At 39.6% G+C, this 14449-nt stretch overlaps 1 protein-coding gene across 1 annotated transcript; it reads right to left on the minus strand.

The window, feature by feature from the left end:
* Positions 1-615: 615 nt before the first annotated feature.
* LOC137284168 (uncharacterized) lies at positions 616-13745 on the minus strand. The gene is made up of 5 exons (XM_067815886.1): positions 12930-13745; positions 6493-6528; positions 6215-6324; positions 2493-2546; positions 616-2149 (listed from the first exon to the last, which is right to left on the minus strand). Exons 1-5 carry the CDS (start codon positions 13432-13434, stop codon positions 1427-1429), a joined length of 1428 nt encoding a protein of 475 aa, XP_067671987.1. The 5' UTR covers positions 13435-13745; the 3' UTR covers positions 616-1426.
* Between the last annotated feature and the right edge of the window lie 704 nt (positions 13746-14449).

Consider the following 14449-nt stretch of genomic DNA (forward strand, 5'->3'; position numbering starts at 1 on the left):
TTTAAATGACTTATATTGTATTGTCATTGTCACCAAGACGTCATATCGGAACCCGGTGAAACCAGCTTCAAGCGACATCACCGTCACATAACGCACATGTTCATTATTCCAACACATACCTATTTTTTCTCAGTATTATTCTTTTGTATTTCATTTATGTATCCAGCTAATGTGATGGAGCGGCGTTTATATAAGCGTCTTGGCTTGTTCACTTATCCAAGTTTCAGTTTTGGCGAAATAAAAATATGTTTAAACCACATCAGTGTCACAGGCTAATGTGCATATCAGGTGACGCCACTTTTCTGTGTTTCTTAACAAACGTCCGTATTCTGTAATTAGAAAAACAAACTCCCATAGATCTGCTTCTGCAAGTGTGACTGTATAGAGCAAGACAATCCATATTATACGTCGAGGTACCTCTATCGCTAGCTCTCAGTGGGGTCCCACTTACAGAGATGTGACGAGGAAGCTGCTGTCTATCACTTGACATAACAATAGACCGATGCGGACGGGAGTTGGGGGTAGTCAGAGACTACACAGGTTCTCGTACAGTGGACATCACATTATATTCCCTCTGACACTGACCAACAACTTACAGAGTATGCAACACGATGCAATGCAAATTGAATAATTTTTATATTTTTCTATGAAAATCACAATCGATCACATCTGTACCCAAAAGGCGATATATTGTCTCAACAATAAATAACTCAAAAACATATAGATCTGGAGCGTTCATACTCTCCGCATATGATACAACTCTGTGCCATCATGATGACGTGAGCTACCAACCTCAGAGTCTGGTTGTCCTAGAAAAATGTTCAAATATATACTTTCTTTCAAAAGTTTAGACTAGTGTAAATGTAGCCGCTTAATTCAGGCAACGGTTCTAAATTAAAGTTGGCAAAATATTCCATACTGTTAAAAGGTACTGCTTACATATTAATATTTTCGTAACCAGAGACCATATACATAATACATATGGTCTCTGTGGTAACGTTGAAAAGATTATTGTCACGAGTTCATTAATGATAAAAAACATAGTGAAGTTCAATAAAAACATAGTGAAAATTAGCGAATTCTTAACAAAATGTAACGCCGAAACGCAGCTGTTCACATGCAGTTTCATCTGCATAAAGTTTGCCGTTGGTTCCCTAAAGTTCGTCAATGTAACTACATGTGATATAGTGTGTGAGTCTAACCTTTTGATGGGGAGTATAATTCAGGGGGAAAATGGTCTTTGTGGAATGGTATACTCGTACATGAGTACATCGCTGGGTGTGCGAGATTACGATTACATTCGGGTACAACCCTTGAACATGTGTTGTGGACAAGTTAAGTCAGCTTGTAATGCCAGCCAAGCCACTCTTCTCACTTACTTTAGGTCTGCGTGCGTGCGTGTGTTTGCGCGCGCGTGTATGATCCTTTACACAGAGGACCAAGAAACGTCGCTTGCATAACCCTCACTACCCGTGGAAGTGTTAAACAGATCCGACCCACGAGATGTTAAGGGAGGCGTGTGAACTTCAACATATTCCACACACGACATTTGTAGGTATCCTGCTTCATTTCGACAGTTCTTGAAGATCGCACGGCCTGCGCTTGGTTTCGTCAGTTGAAGCAAAACATCGCCATCTTTAACTGACAAGTTTACAATATCCCCACGATGTTTTTCGACGCACTTCCCCACAATGAAATATGAAATTCCCAAATGCACAAGTTCCTTTTTAAACGCTTCATTTTCCAACTCTGATATTGTCTGTTTAAATTGTTTAACAATTTGAGATGGAAGCAAATACAATGATGGCGACAGCAACGATTTGGGCACAAAGCCAACATGTCCGAAGGCATTTTTGCATTTATACATATTACCATGAGTTGGTTCATCTTGCAACATTTCTAACACGTCTCCCACTTCAACACTCAGATCTTCACTGTTCTGAGCCAGTCGTGTAACTCGAGCCTCGTACACGAATTTACCCTTTAACCGAATGTTGAGGTCATGCAGCAGTGTCGCCTGAGCTTTGGTCACCTGACTTAATGTGTACTCAACCGACAGTTTGTTGTCAGCTTCCCGCTCCTCGGGCTCCCCTTTGGGTAGATTAGTTGAACCCGAAGTCTTAAGAGGGTGAATCACAGAGTTAGAGGACTGAAAACAAGAGATATGATGTCAGTATAGGAATGTATCATCACGTGGACTGTATCAGAAGATATTCGTAGAGTCTGTGACTCTCATATATGCGAGTGATTATTAAGAAATCTATGTCATGTGACACCCTATACTTGCACAAAATATGTGTTGGTTCACGTCTTCCGGTTATACTTGTACATTATCGAGTCTTGACCAGACAATCCAGTGATTGGCATCATCAGTATTTATCTACGCAACTAGGATACAATGACATGCTTCATCCTAGCTATTGTTTCTATTCTAGTATTCTCTGAATATATTTACATTCATTTATATCAAGGTAAACAAAAATCACACTTACTAATGCTGCTTTTCTGAGGTGATTGTCGTCCATAGATTTACTCTTGTGCCATATCTGGAGTAGACACAATACAGAAGCATTACTCGCCAGCAGTAGACAAAAGTCAGAATTGATCTATCCCTCATACACTTATGACATACCGACGGACAGTACGTGGCATCGAGGATCAATATGACAGTAACATGCCAATAGCAGATCAACGTAACAATGGCCCTTTGCTTCATTAACACACAATTCAGCATTTTTGTGTCAGACATTATAAATAGTGAGTTACCAGTTCATACATCGCCCCATATATATTTTCAAAACACATAGACAAACAGATACGGACACTGACACACATCCATCCATCCAGATATATAGAGACGTACACACACAGACACATCCATGCACGCACGCACGCGCGCACACACACACACACACACACAATCACATAGTTCATGAACAGGGCGCGATTGCTGTATATGAAACGGTTGATGTGTTTGACTTGGTTAATAAATGTTGGTGATTGGTATGTGTCACATAGCCGATGTGTTTGACTTGTTGATAAATGTTCCCTTTTGGTGTATATCATTTGATCGATGTTTTTGACTTGGTTGATAAATGTGTGTGATTAGTGTTTATCACATGGTTGATGAGTTTGACTTGGTTGATCAATGTGTGTGGCTGATGTATATCACATGGTCGATGGTGTGTGTGTGTGTGTGTGTGAGAGAGAGAGAGAGAGAGAGAGAGAGAGCGAGAGAGAAAGGTTATTATGTGTGCTACTGGCTAATGATACTACGCGCTTTATATTGGTTACAGACCCTAAATGAATCTAACAAGTTACAGTTGTTAATGTGACAGTCCAATGGCGATTCACTTATACAACACCGTGGTGTTTCGTCAAATTGTAACAATAACCGTATGGCCTTTGGATGCCTCCCTTTGATCACGTAAATCAGACAGGAGTTGTTCCCCACAGTAATGTTCCTTATAAACTGTATACTGAGGAGACATGTACTAAAGTATGGCCTTTGTTACTTTCCTCATCTCCTCTGGTCTAACCAGCCGTACATGAGAGGTGAAGAAATTTCTTTGGCTGTGAATTACTACTTGCGCTGCGGGGTTAAGATTTTGAATTAGCTGAAAGCACGCAGCGCTACTTTGCAAGTAATGGGACACATAATGAGTGAGTGAGTGAGTGAGTTTAGTTTTACGCCGAACTCAGCAATATTCCAGCTATATGGCGGTGGTCTGTAAATAATCTGGACCAGACAATCCAGTGACCAACACCATGAGCATCGATCTGCGCAATTGGGAACCGATGACATGTGTCAACCAAGTCAGCGAGTCTGACCACCCGATCCCGATAGTGGCCTCTTACGACGAGCATAGTCGCCTTTTATGGCAAGCATGGGCTGCTGAAGGCCTATTCTACGCCGGGACCTTCACGGGTCTGCAAGTACTGTACAAGACAGACCCAGTGATAATACTCCTACTGATGTCACCATTACTAATCCAGGACCTGAGAGGATGGAGAGACTCTACACCTAACTGTGGACCATAGCTGCTTCAGAGCAGATGAGAGATGTAATACAATATGTACTTAGGGTTGGATCCGAAAGTAAAATATAAGTTGTGTACAAGATGTAATGCCATGATAATGGTTATTATCATCAAAAACATGAACAGCAAGGAGAGTTCTATGGATAGACAACGTCTTTGATATAATACGTGCTACGTTTCGGTGTAACTTCTAACACCCTTATCATGTGATATACAATACTGAGGGCGGGGTTGTGCTGTTCAAAAGGATGTTGTGGTCTGGACTGGCTTGGGTGTGGTCTGAGATGCGGGTGGATTTAGAGTCTCTCTTCTTCACTGAGGTTTGTTGTTCCTGAGTATTACAGGAAGGGGTCTTGAGGTTTCGCCGATGTACGAGTCTCCACAGTCGCACATCATGTGATAGACGCCTGAGAGGTCTTCTGTAGTTTTGGGGGTTGGTCTGTCATTTGCTTTTGTAATGTCTGCATGGTTTCGCCTTTCTGGAACACAAAATCAATGTTGGCTTGGTGTTTCGAGAGTCGACCGACCTGGTGGTTGGCTGAACCAATATAGGGCAGGCTAGTGATGAACGGAGCGGTTTGCTGCCGTGGGAACCTGTCTTTCAGGTGGAGGGTGGCGTTGATGGTGCTGTCTACAAGACTGACAGGGAAGTTGTAGGTCTTGAAGACATGGCGCAGGTGCTGAAGTTCAGCTTCCAGTTGTTGAGTTATGGAGCAGATCTGTTTTTGGCTATTCGGGTTAGTGTCGCTATTATTCCTCACTAGACATGTGGGGGATGATTTGATTAGCGGTGAAGATACTGATCAGTATGGGTGGGTTTTACGGTACACACAGGTCTGGAGCTTGTGGTTTTCTTTCTCTAAACTGACGTCGAGGAAAGCTAGATGGTTGTCATTTCTTCCTCTATGGTGAACTTCATGCGAGGGTGTTGGGCATTGAGGTGGTTGAAGAGGGGAGTTGGGTCATCAGGCTTGAGGATCACAAAGTATCATCAACTTTTATGCAACCAGCAGATACGGGAGAAGTCATAAGTTAGAAGGGCTCTCTCTCCAAGGTCTGTATAGAAATTTCTGTGATGGTTGGTGAGAGTGGTGATCCCATAAGGAGTCCGTGGGTTTGTTGAAGTATCTTTTCTTGCCAAGTGAAATAAGTTGAACTGATGCAGCATTTGATGAGCTGGACGATGCCGTCGGATTTCTTCTAACCTACTTCTAATGATGGCTGGGGCGCCTTGTCTGGGAACATTCGTGAAGAGGTCAACCATGTCGTAGCTGACGAGGTGACCTGGCTTGTGTTGATGGCGCTGATCGTCTTAGCAATCTCAGTGGAGTAACAAAAGACATGCAAGGTACCGGGCAGTGTTGTAGTGGACTGTATTTCTGAGCATACTACCAGGCGGGCGTTGATAGGGTCATTGAGGGCCTTGATGGTGACTCTGGTTTAGGGTGGTTTAGGATGAGGGACAGTGAGCTTCTCAAGTAGGGTTGGGCCGATTTCATTTTTATCACGGAGGTCTTTCAGCAGGGCCTAGAGTTCCTTCTGGAGCCAGTTAGTGGGGTCTTCCTTGAGCTCTGGATATGTTGGTGGGTTGGTGTTGAGGATTTTACTGGTGATGTTGTTGAAGTAGGCAGTGTCCATAATTACAGCTGTTCGGCCTTTGTCAGCTGGGGCCATGGTCATGGGTTCATCCGATTTTAGTTGTTTAAAGGCAGTTTCTGCTCTTTTTAGGTTGTCTTTTTGAGAGTTATTCTTTGGAAGTATGTTGGCTATCTAGTGTCCTAGGTAGTCAACATTGCTTCCAGCTGTTGAAGGCCTGCTTCAGTGTTGACAAATAATTTATCATTGTTCATCATGTTATCCTAGACAGTACCGGAGTATTTTCAGAGAGGAAAAAGAAGAGAAAAGATGTATTTTACTTTGACAAACGTGATGCTGAAATGCGTGCTGAAATAGAGATAATAGATGAGCAGGAAATTAGCATTCTTCCTGGGAGCAGATACTGTTAATGACACATAACTGTTATAGGATTCTCGAATTATTAATATATACTAAATGATATCGCGATCTTGTGGTTACACCATTATGGATAATTACCCACTGATTATGACACACATTCATTCATTCATTCACAACACATTTGGCTGTACAGTGTAAGTTATTATTTGACAACATACCTTAATCTGCGTCCTTATATTTTCCGGGATATGTAAGGTTGGCCTGAGTGTAGGCGGGTCGGATATCACAGATCTCTGGGTCATACACAGGTCCTGCACACTGACATGCGCTACGAACAGAATGATTAATGGTGTTCATATTAACGGGTTCTTTTGAAGAAAACGTTTGAATACTGAAATATTTCTCATCTGAAAGGACAGACAACAGGACTCGGTGCAACAACTGAATTAATTTACACATCGCTTGTCAACTGAAGATAAACAAACTGTGTACTCACTTCCGTTCGTGCAGATGTCGTTTAGCAGCTTCGGTGCTGTAAAACAAGATACATGTTTTAATGCGATGATGATGTGATGATGCTGTATATAAAGTACATCTGCGAAGGGCGTTAAAAATACTCAACCTAACTATGTTCTCGATGCCTAATGTTTGAGAAGCTTCCAGGATAAAATGCCAAACAAAATGGACACCGTGAGACTGGACCCCAGGCAAACCAATTTGTTTGGGGTTGATAGGTAATATGTCGAAAAATAGAACCTAAATACAGCTATATTTATATCGTAAACGTCAGAATCACACTATGTTTTCAACACATGTACAATATTCATATTCTATGTAAAAGCGGGCAAGTGTTCTAAGTGGTCAATTAAAATAGATCCTCTTATCCAGAAATATGACACACTTATATTAGTATACTGTGTGTACAAACACAGATTACTTAGCCATGGCAGTTTCCATGTCGTTAAAACTCTCGTAGTTTAGTCTAAATATATTTAGTAGCACCGATAGTACGTAATAGTAGTAATAGGGATGGTTCTAACAATGTCGACTTGGGCCTGGAGTAGTAGCTGCAGTGTTGAACTCTTGGTTCGGTTGTATGTTTATGAAAGCTGCCATATCTGATTTCGCTCTCAACTGCAATATGAAGAAGAGTGCTAAGACTTTCGTAGTATCATGTCAAACGAAATGCAGTAAACTTCGACTGAGCATCAATCTGTGTGTATGAATTCACGTCCCTAGTGTGCAAGAATTATTTATCGAGGCGGACCCAACTATCCATCGGCATTGCACTCAGCACTGACTAATGATAGTGCTGTCTTGTTTACAGGTGATAACAAAAGAGGTCGTCAGCTATACTGATATACCAGTCAAAGGGTTAAGGTACATGTAACTGGCACAACAGGGGCGGATATAGATTTATAACGTTTTGAGAAGTGGGTTGGGAGTGCACAGTTCCTCTTCACCCGTTTTCTCGGTTGTCATTTAATAAACTTTTAGGACGAACCATTCCCCAGCTGGATCCGCCTATACACAAAGAACATACCCGGGGAGCTTGGGTCATAACCCATCACACCGACCACTTCCTGGTCTGCCGCTTACTGTACACGTGACCCCCGTGTCATCATGACAGGTGTAAAATGGTTAAGATAATTAAGCATATGTGGTAAAAAGTCTCAGTATTTCGCAACACTGACGTATTTGTGTTTAAAATAAATGTAATGACAAAATCATTATATGAAAAGCAGTAATGCGAAATGAAGACCAGACAAGCATGCACTTCATATATGGAGACATTATTTCTGTACATTCACAGAAATACACAGATACACAAATACACATTTTGTAGATACACCGACCCGTATGGTGTTTTTACCTGTTATGTAAATAATGGTGCCAGTCTTGTGGACTATGTGTTGGACTCAACAGATTTATTTACCAGTATTACGGACTTTACTGTTAAAACTAGAGTGGAGTCTGATCACTTCCCAGTTAAATGTGAACTGAAATTTATTGATTATCACTTTGATTCACCAGACTCAGTTAACACCTCACCTATATCTAGATTAGGGTGGTGCCCAACACTCGCTTATGCCTTTCATCGGACTGAATGCGTTGAGCGATATTCCAATGGATTACTTTACTAACATTGCATGTGAAAACACTTCACTTGCCGCCAGTAAACTGACAGAGTGTATTGTGATGGCAGCCCAGAGCTGTGGTGTGACATTTAGTAGTAACAGTAACATTGTCAGGCGTTCTGCAAGTGCTGCTGGGTTTGATAGGGACTGTGAAAAAACTAAAACGTGACAAATATGTTCTTCTTCATACATTTAGACTAACTGGCGAGTTTGGACTTCTGACCTTGTTTCATACAGCAAGAGACACATTTCACGAATTATGTCGCCATAAAAAAAAAAGAACTTTATTATTCCAACGTCACTAGTGACATGCTATTGCAATGTAACAGTGCAAACGCTAAATCATTTTGGTCTTATGTAAAAGGTTTTAATAAGAACTTTATGTATGTGTCGCCTGCCATTAAATGCTCATCATGGGTTGTTTATTTTCAATCTGTTCTTAATATACAAGATAACGTTGTTGATAACGAATTCATTTTTGTGAAAGAATATATTACTTGTCCTGATACCATGTCCGCTAATTGTGGTGTTTGTAATGATGATAAATTTAGTAATTTATTAAACAGAGAGAGCTGTAAATTATCTTAAACTGAGGAAAAGTTCAGGTCCTGATGGCGTTCCACCGGACGTGTTTAAACATAATTACGATTTACTCTCTTCATATTTGCTGGTTCTATTCAATAACATTTTCAAATCTGGCAATTTTCCTGCACAGTGGTCTAAAAGTATGATTTTTCCATTACATAAGAAGGGTAGCAAACACGATGTAAATAATTATCGTGGTTTATCATTGATGGATATTTGTGGGAAACTGTTTACTTCAATTCTTAACAACCGTTTGAAAGATTTTGTTGATTTTATGAATATGTATCCTGAGAGTCAGAGCGGATTTCGGAAAGGGTATTCAACCGTGGATAAAATTTTTACTTTGCAAAGTATTATTCAAAAGTATTTGTCAAAGTCTACAGGTCGACTTTATTGTTTATATGTAGATTTCAGTAAGGCTTTTGATTCTTTTAACAGAGATTTGTTGTATTATGTTCTATTATCTCACAATATTCACGATCGCATGTTTAATATCATAAGGGATATATATTCTAAGACATGGGCCTGTGTTAAAGTGTCTCAGACGTCCGTTACCGATTATTTTGATTCATTTAGTGGGGTTAGACAGGGTTGTCTCTTGAGTCCATTCTCATTATTTGTAAATCAGCTTCATGGTGAAATGGAGAGCTTAGATAGGGCTATCTGTCTGGGTCCCGAGTTTCTGGAGCTATATTTATTGTTGTACGCAGATGATTTATGTCTATTTTCAGACAGTGTTATTGATATGCAGAGGAAGGTTGATTTGTTGGTTAAATTTTGTCATAGATGGGGCTGACTGTTAATTTTGACAAGACAGAAATTACAGTGTTCAGAAATGGTGGTAAACTTCGGAAAAACAAAGCTTGGTTGTTTAAGGATCAAAGGTTGAAGATTTCAACCTATTATAATTACTTGGGTTTATTATTTTCCAGTAGGCTTTCATGGTCAAAATCTGTCCAGAATTTGGTTAATAAAGCACACAATGCCCTTATGTTCAATTAAACATCTTACTTTTAAACTTACGAATATCTCTCCTGTAGTTATGCTCAAAATGCTTGATGTACAGATTAAACCAATCATATTATATGCTTCTGAAATTTGGGGGTATAAAAAATGGTCATCAGTTGAGCAATTCCATACTAGGTTTTGCAAGTTTGTTTTGGGCTTGAATCATAGAGGTACTACTGTTGCTGTTTTAGCAGAATGTGGCTCATATGTTGATTCTTTGTTTAACGTTATAAAATATTGGATAAGATTGCTTGAAATGCCAGTGGATAAACTTTCTAAGCAGTGCTATCTCATGATGTATACTTTAGATAAAGTTGGTCGTAAAACCTGGGTTTATCATGTTAGGAATATTTTGTTTTCTCATGGATTCGGTTTTGTGTGGGAGAATCAAGGAGTTGGATTTAAAGATGTGTTTTTACACAATTTTAAGGAAAGGATAAGAAACTGTCATGTTCAGTCAATTATGGCTGATATACATGTATATTCAACATTACATTTATACGCTAAACTTAGAAAGTTACCTTGTAAACATAAAAAAGAAGCAAGGCGCAGGATTACATTGCTCAGACTAGGTGAATTACCTATCTATAAGAATACTGTTCGATATGACGGTATTCCGCGTCAATTTCGCTTTTGTCGTGTATGTCATTCAGATTATATAGAAGATGAATTTCACTTCACTTATAAATGTCCATTGTATACTGATATAGGAGTTACCACTTTGATAATATCATTTTGTACATAACTGAAGACATCATGATCAATAATCTCCAAAGTAAGAATCAGTCTGTTTTTATGGCCATTTCAAATTTTGTGAAAGAAGCCTTAAACATTCGAAATAGATTTGTGACATAATTACAACCATGCAACTCTAAGCATCATTTTCTGTATATTATTCTGTACGTGGGCAAACGGCCTTATAACTGAATAAAGGAACTGAATTAATACACTTTTAGGACAAACCATTCCCCAGCTGGATCCGCCTATACACAAAGAACATACCCGTGGAGCTTGGGTCATAACCCATCACACCGACCACTTCCTGGTCTGCCGCTTACTGTACACGTGACCTCCGTGCCATCATGACAGGTGTAAAATGGATAAGATAATTAAGCGTATGTGGTAAAAAGTCTCAGTATTTCACAACACTGACTCGTTTTTGTTTGAAATAAATGTAATGACAAACATACAAAATCAATAAAAGCAGTAATGAAGAACAGACAAACATGCACTACATATATGGAGACATTATTTCTGTACATTCACATAAATTCACAGATACACAAATACATATATTGTAGATATATAAATACACATGCGCAAACGGGGAGAGAAGGAATAGCCACGTGCCTCTGTACAATCGTGTACTGCCCTTGTCTATTTAAGCAGAAATTCATCACTGTAAAGAATACTTTACACTGTGCATGAACTAACGTCAGTTAAAGAGTTAATGAACATGGTGTATCTGATTGGTGTATATTTGGGGCTTTCAAGAAAGAAAATATACTGTTTTCACATGGAATTCGACAGTAGGACTAAGTCTGATAAAACGTCTTGGAAAATGTCTTCAAGATTGTCTCAGGTGTGTACTCGTTGCACAGGGGGTATCAAATTCCACCGTTTGACTGAAGAAGGGTGGATGAGTGCTGTCCTGATGTCGTAAATCATATCTAATAGTTGTTGACACCTTGGATGGTAACATGTCATGTAAATAACATGCACATACATTATTACAATATTGTATATTTACAACGCTTTTTAGATTTACTTCTGTCCGGAAGTGATTTTTACACACATTATTACAATATTGCATACTTACAACGCTTTTCAGATTTACTTCTGTCCGGAAGTGATTTTTACAAACATTATTACAATATTCCATATTTACAACGCCGTTTTAGATTTACTTCTGTCCGGAAGTGATTCCCACCCTGTCTCAAAACATTTAACGGTTCTTAAGGAAGAAATCCTTTTGGACAGTGAGTGACAAATCTTATAAATGCAAGATCTACATTTCACATCCTGAGACCGATTTGCAAAAATGTCAGCTAAAGCAATGGATCACTGGATAGCAGTTTCGGGAATGGGTCAGTAACGCTAGAGGCTAGGTTCTGTCACACTGTTGTCATTGGAAACGTAAGTATTAGTGCCAAAGTATGGTCAATATATTCATGGAAAATGTGAGAAGCCTTATATATTACAAAATAATATAAACCAGTTTGTGATTAATAATCAAAATGTAGTAAATGGAATTTTGTCACTTTACATCATGCTTGTAAGCTACATTTTCAGGCTTCCATATACACAATAAGAATAATAGTTGTATAAGGTAGATGTATGACAATACTGACTTGAACTTAATAGCCATGCCGACAGTATTCCTACCACTTGGTGAGCATAAATTGTCAAAAGAAGTTAGTTAAATAGTGAATGTAACAATTTACATCACTAGTAAATGTCGATAAACATGAGTACTTTGATATGTGTATATGCCAGTTGTTATAAGTACCGCACGCATTCTTTGTGTAGTTTAAGTCCATGGTATAGACCAGGGATACTCTATATAGGCTCCCTGTATAGACCTAATGTTGGAAGCAGTTTAATCATGACAACTGTAACAGCAGGTACTACTACGTAATAGAATAACCAATACCCCAGACTTGTATTCAGGAAGTATTTCGTCAGTTAATCAGTCCATATGTTGAGTTGAAAGTGATATTCATACGTTAAACAAATGTACTTATAATATATTCAAGACAATGTTCAAGTGGAATTACAGAAGATGACATTTGAACTACTAGGGTTCTGTTACATCTATCAGCACCTAGCCGTGCTTGTTATTAAACCCGCATGCATGGCCCTGTAAAGCGGAATGTATGATAATACAATCATTATACAGAAACAAGAAAAGTAAAAGAAAAACGTTTAAGGGTTGACCTAGGATAACAATCATTTCATGTGTCCAAATCATTATTCACCGCCATTTTTTTTGCACTTCACGCCCAGTTGAATGTGCTTCGGTGGGAAATAAGATACTGCTGTATTTGTTTTGTTTTGAGGTTGAAATACATGTGTTGAATACTTGTTTATATGAACTAGTTGTACACATACACCCATTCTTTCAGACATTTGTGAATGAATGTATCTTTGTGAAATATTGCAGCAAACTGTGATAGGTGAATAAGATCTATTTCTGACTTACCGGGTTTCTTCAGATAATCCAGAAATCTTTCCTTCCACCCTTGAGACTTGGTGTCAATGACATGAAATGGCAGAAGCTCTGAGGGCACTTTACACTCGTCCAAGTGGAGTGCCACTATGTTGTTTGTGCCATGGTCAACGTCATACTGTACGGCAAGGTGAAGTTGATACATGGCATAGTTTGACTTGAGAAAATTCTCAGACAGAATAAAGACGATTCTGTCCGATGTGAAAATGAACATTGTCATTAAATCCAGAACCCTTTCTCCTACCACTAAATCTCTGTGGTACTCGGCACACTTAAATCCATGATTTCCCTCCAGGTCGTCAATGAGACTTTTTGTCCAAAGGGAATCGAGAGTATCTTGGCAAAAGTAGGCATGAAATTGTTTCGACTGATCCAGCGGTCTAGGAAGATGAGTACTGGGCTGGCAGTCCTGGTTAGCGGGACCCTGTGGGTTAACATGGCCTCTTGACTTTCGGAGGTCTGCTGGTAGAGTTGCCATGTCGCTTCAGTTTCCACATTTCACGAGTTATCATAGCACAGTCCGAGTACTTCCGCATTCATGTCGTCTGCTTGGCAAGTACCACACCTTGGAATGCACCTCGAATCTGATCATATAATCACAAGCCAATCGATATAAGATCAGGTGATTTACGGTTACAGGTGTCTACGTCATTAGTTGTTGTCTGTGAATTCACATTAGACCGCATTATCTGCCGGTACACAGCGATCCCACTTCACGCGACTGCTCATCGCGGCCACGAACAACCAACTGACCTACAAACGAACCTATCCACTGCATCTAGTATCAATGCGAGTTTTGTCGGTCACACGCGGGTGATCACACTCCTTTCGCCAACATCTGCACTACTTTACATTCACAATATTCCACATAATAACATAAGCATCACATCATCTGATCATCCTGAGCGTCTTCACTCCCCTGCAAAGTGATTGTCTATCGATAAATATTGATCGCGTATTGGACGATGCCGTAAATTCCGTTTTATATTCTTAGTTTGTTTTGACTGGATCCTGCGTGCGTGCGTGCGTGCGTGCGTGCGTGCGTGCGTGCGTGCGTGTGTGTAAGAGTTGGAGTACTTGTACATGTTTTTTTGTTGTTTTATTTTTTATTCCAATTTTATTTGGCCAGGCAAAGTAGTAGTTGATGTGAGAAGCGTCTGACGCAATCACACCAGCATGGAAGACAATTGCCTTGGCTTTTTTTTTGCTTGTTGACAAAATATGTGAAAAAAACGTTTATTTCCGAAACTCTGGGAAATAAACTGTCGCGGCATTTCTACACTCTGTCCACTCTGCAGTGGGAGATGCCATGTTGAGTTCCATGAAATCACTTGCTTTCATCAGGGAGACTCTAACAGGTGTTATAGATTGTTCATGGTTTCAGTCAAAGCAGAGCATGTTAATATGGCAGTAGAGGATGTAGTTAAAACATTACTTTGGAAAGTAGTTAGATTTTACAAAATCTATGTGGTTTGGGGCCATCACTTTTAACT

Source organism: Haliotis asinina, chromosome 5, assembly GCF_037392515.1.
Source record: "Haliotis asinina isolate JCU_RB_2024 chromosome 5, JCU_Hal_asi_v2, whole genome shotgun sequence".
In the NCBI taxonomy this organism is placed as follows: domain Eukaryota; kingdom Metazoa; phylum Mollusca; class Gastropoda; order Lepetellida; family Haliotidae; genus Haliotis; species Haliotis asinina.

Coding starts and splice junctions, on each gene's coding strand:
- LOC137284168 (XM_067815886.1), bottom strand. CDS start 13,434: ATGGCAACTCTACCAGCAGACCTCCGAAAGTCAAGAGGCCATGTTAAC. Junction 2,547..6,214: donor ATATAAGGACGCAGATTAAG/GTATGTTGTCAA, acceptor TGTCTACTCCAG/ATATGGCACAAGAGTAAATC. Junction 2,150..2,492: donor ACCTCAGAAAAGCAGCATTA/GTAAGTGTGATT, acceptor TCTTGTTTTCAG/TCCTCTAACTCTGTGATTCA.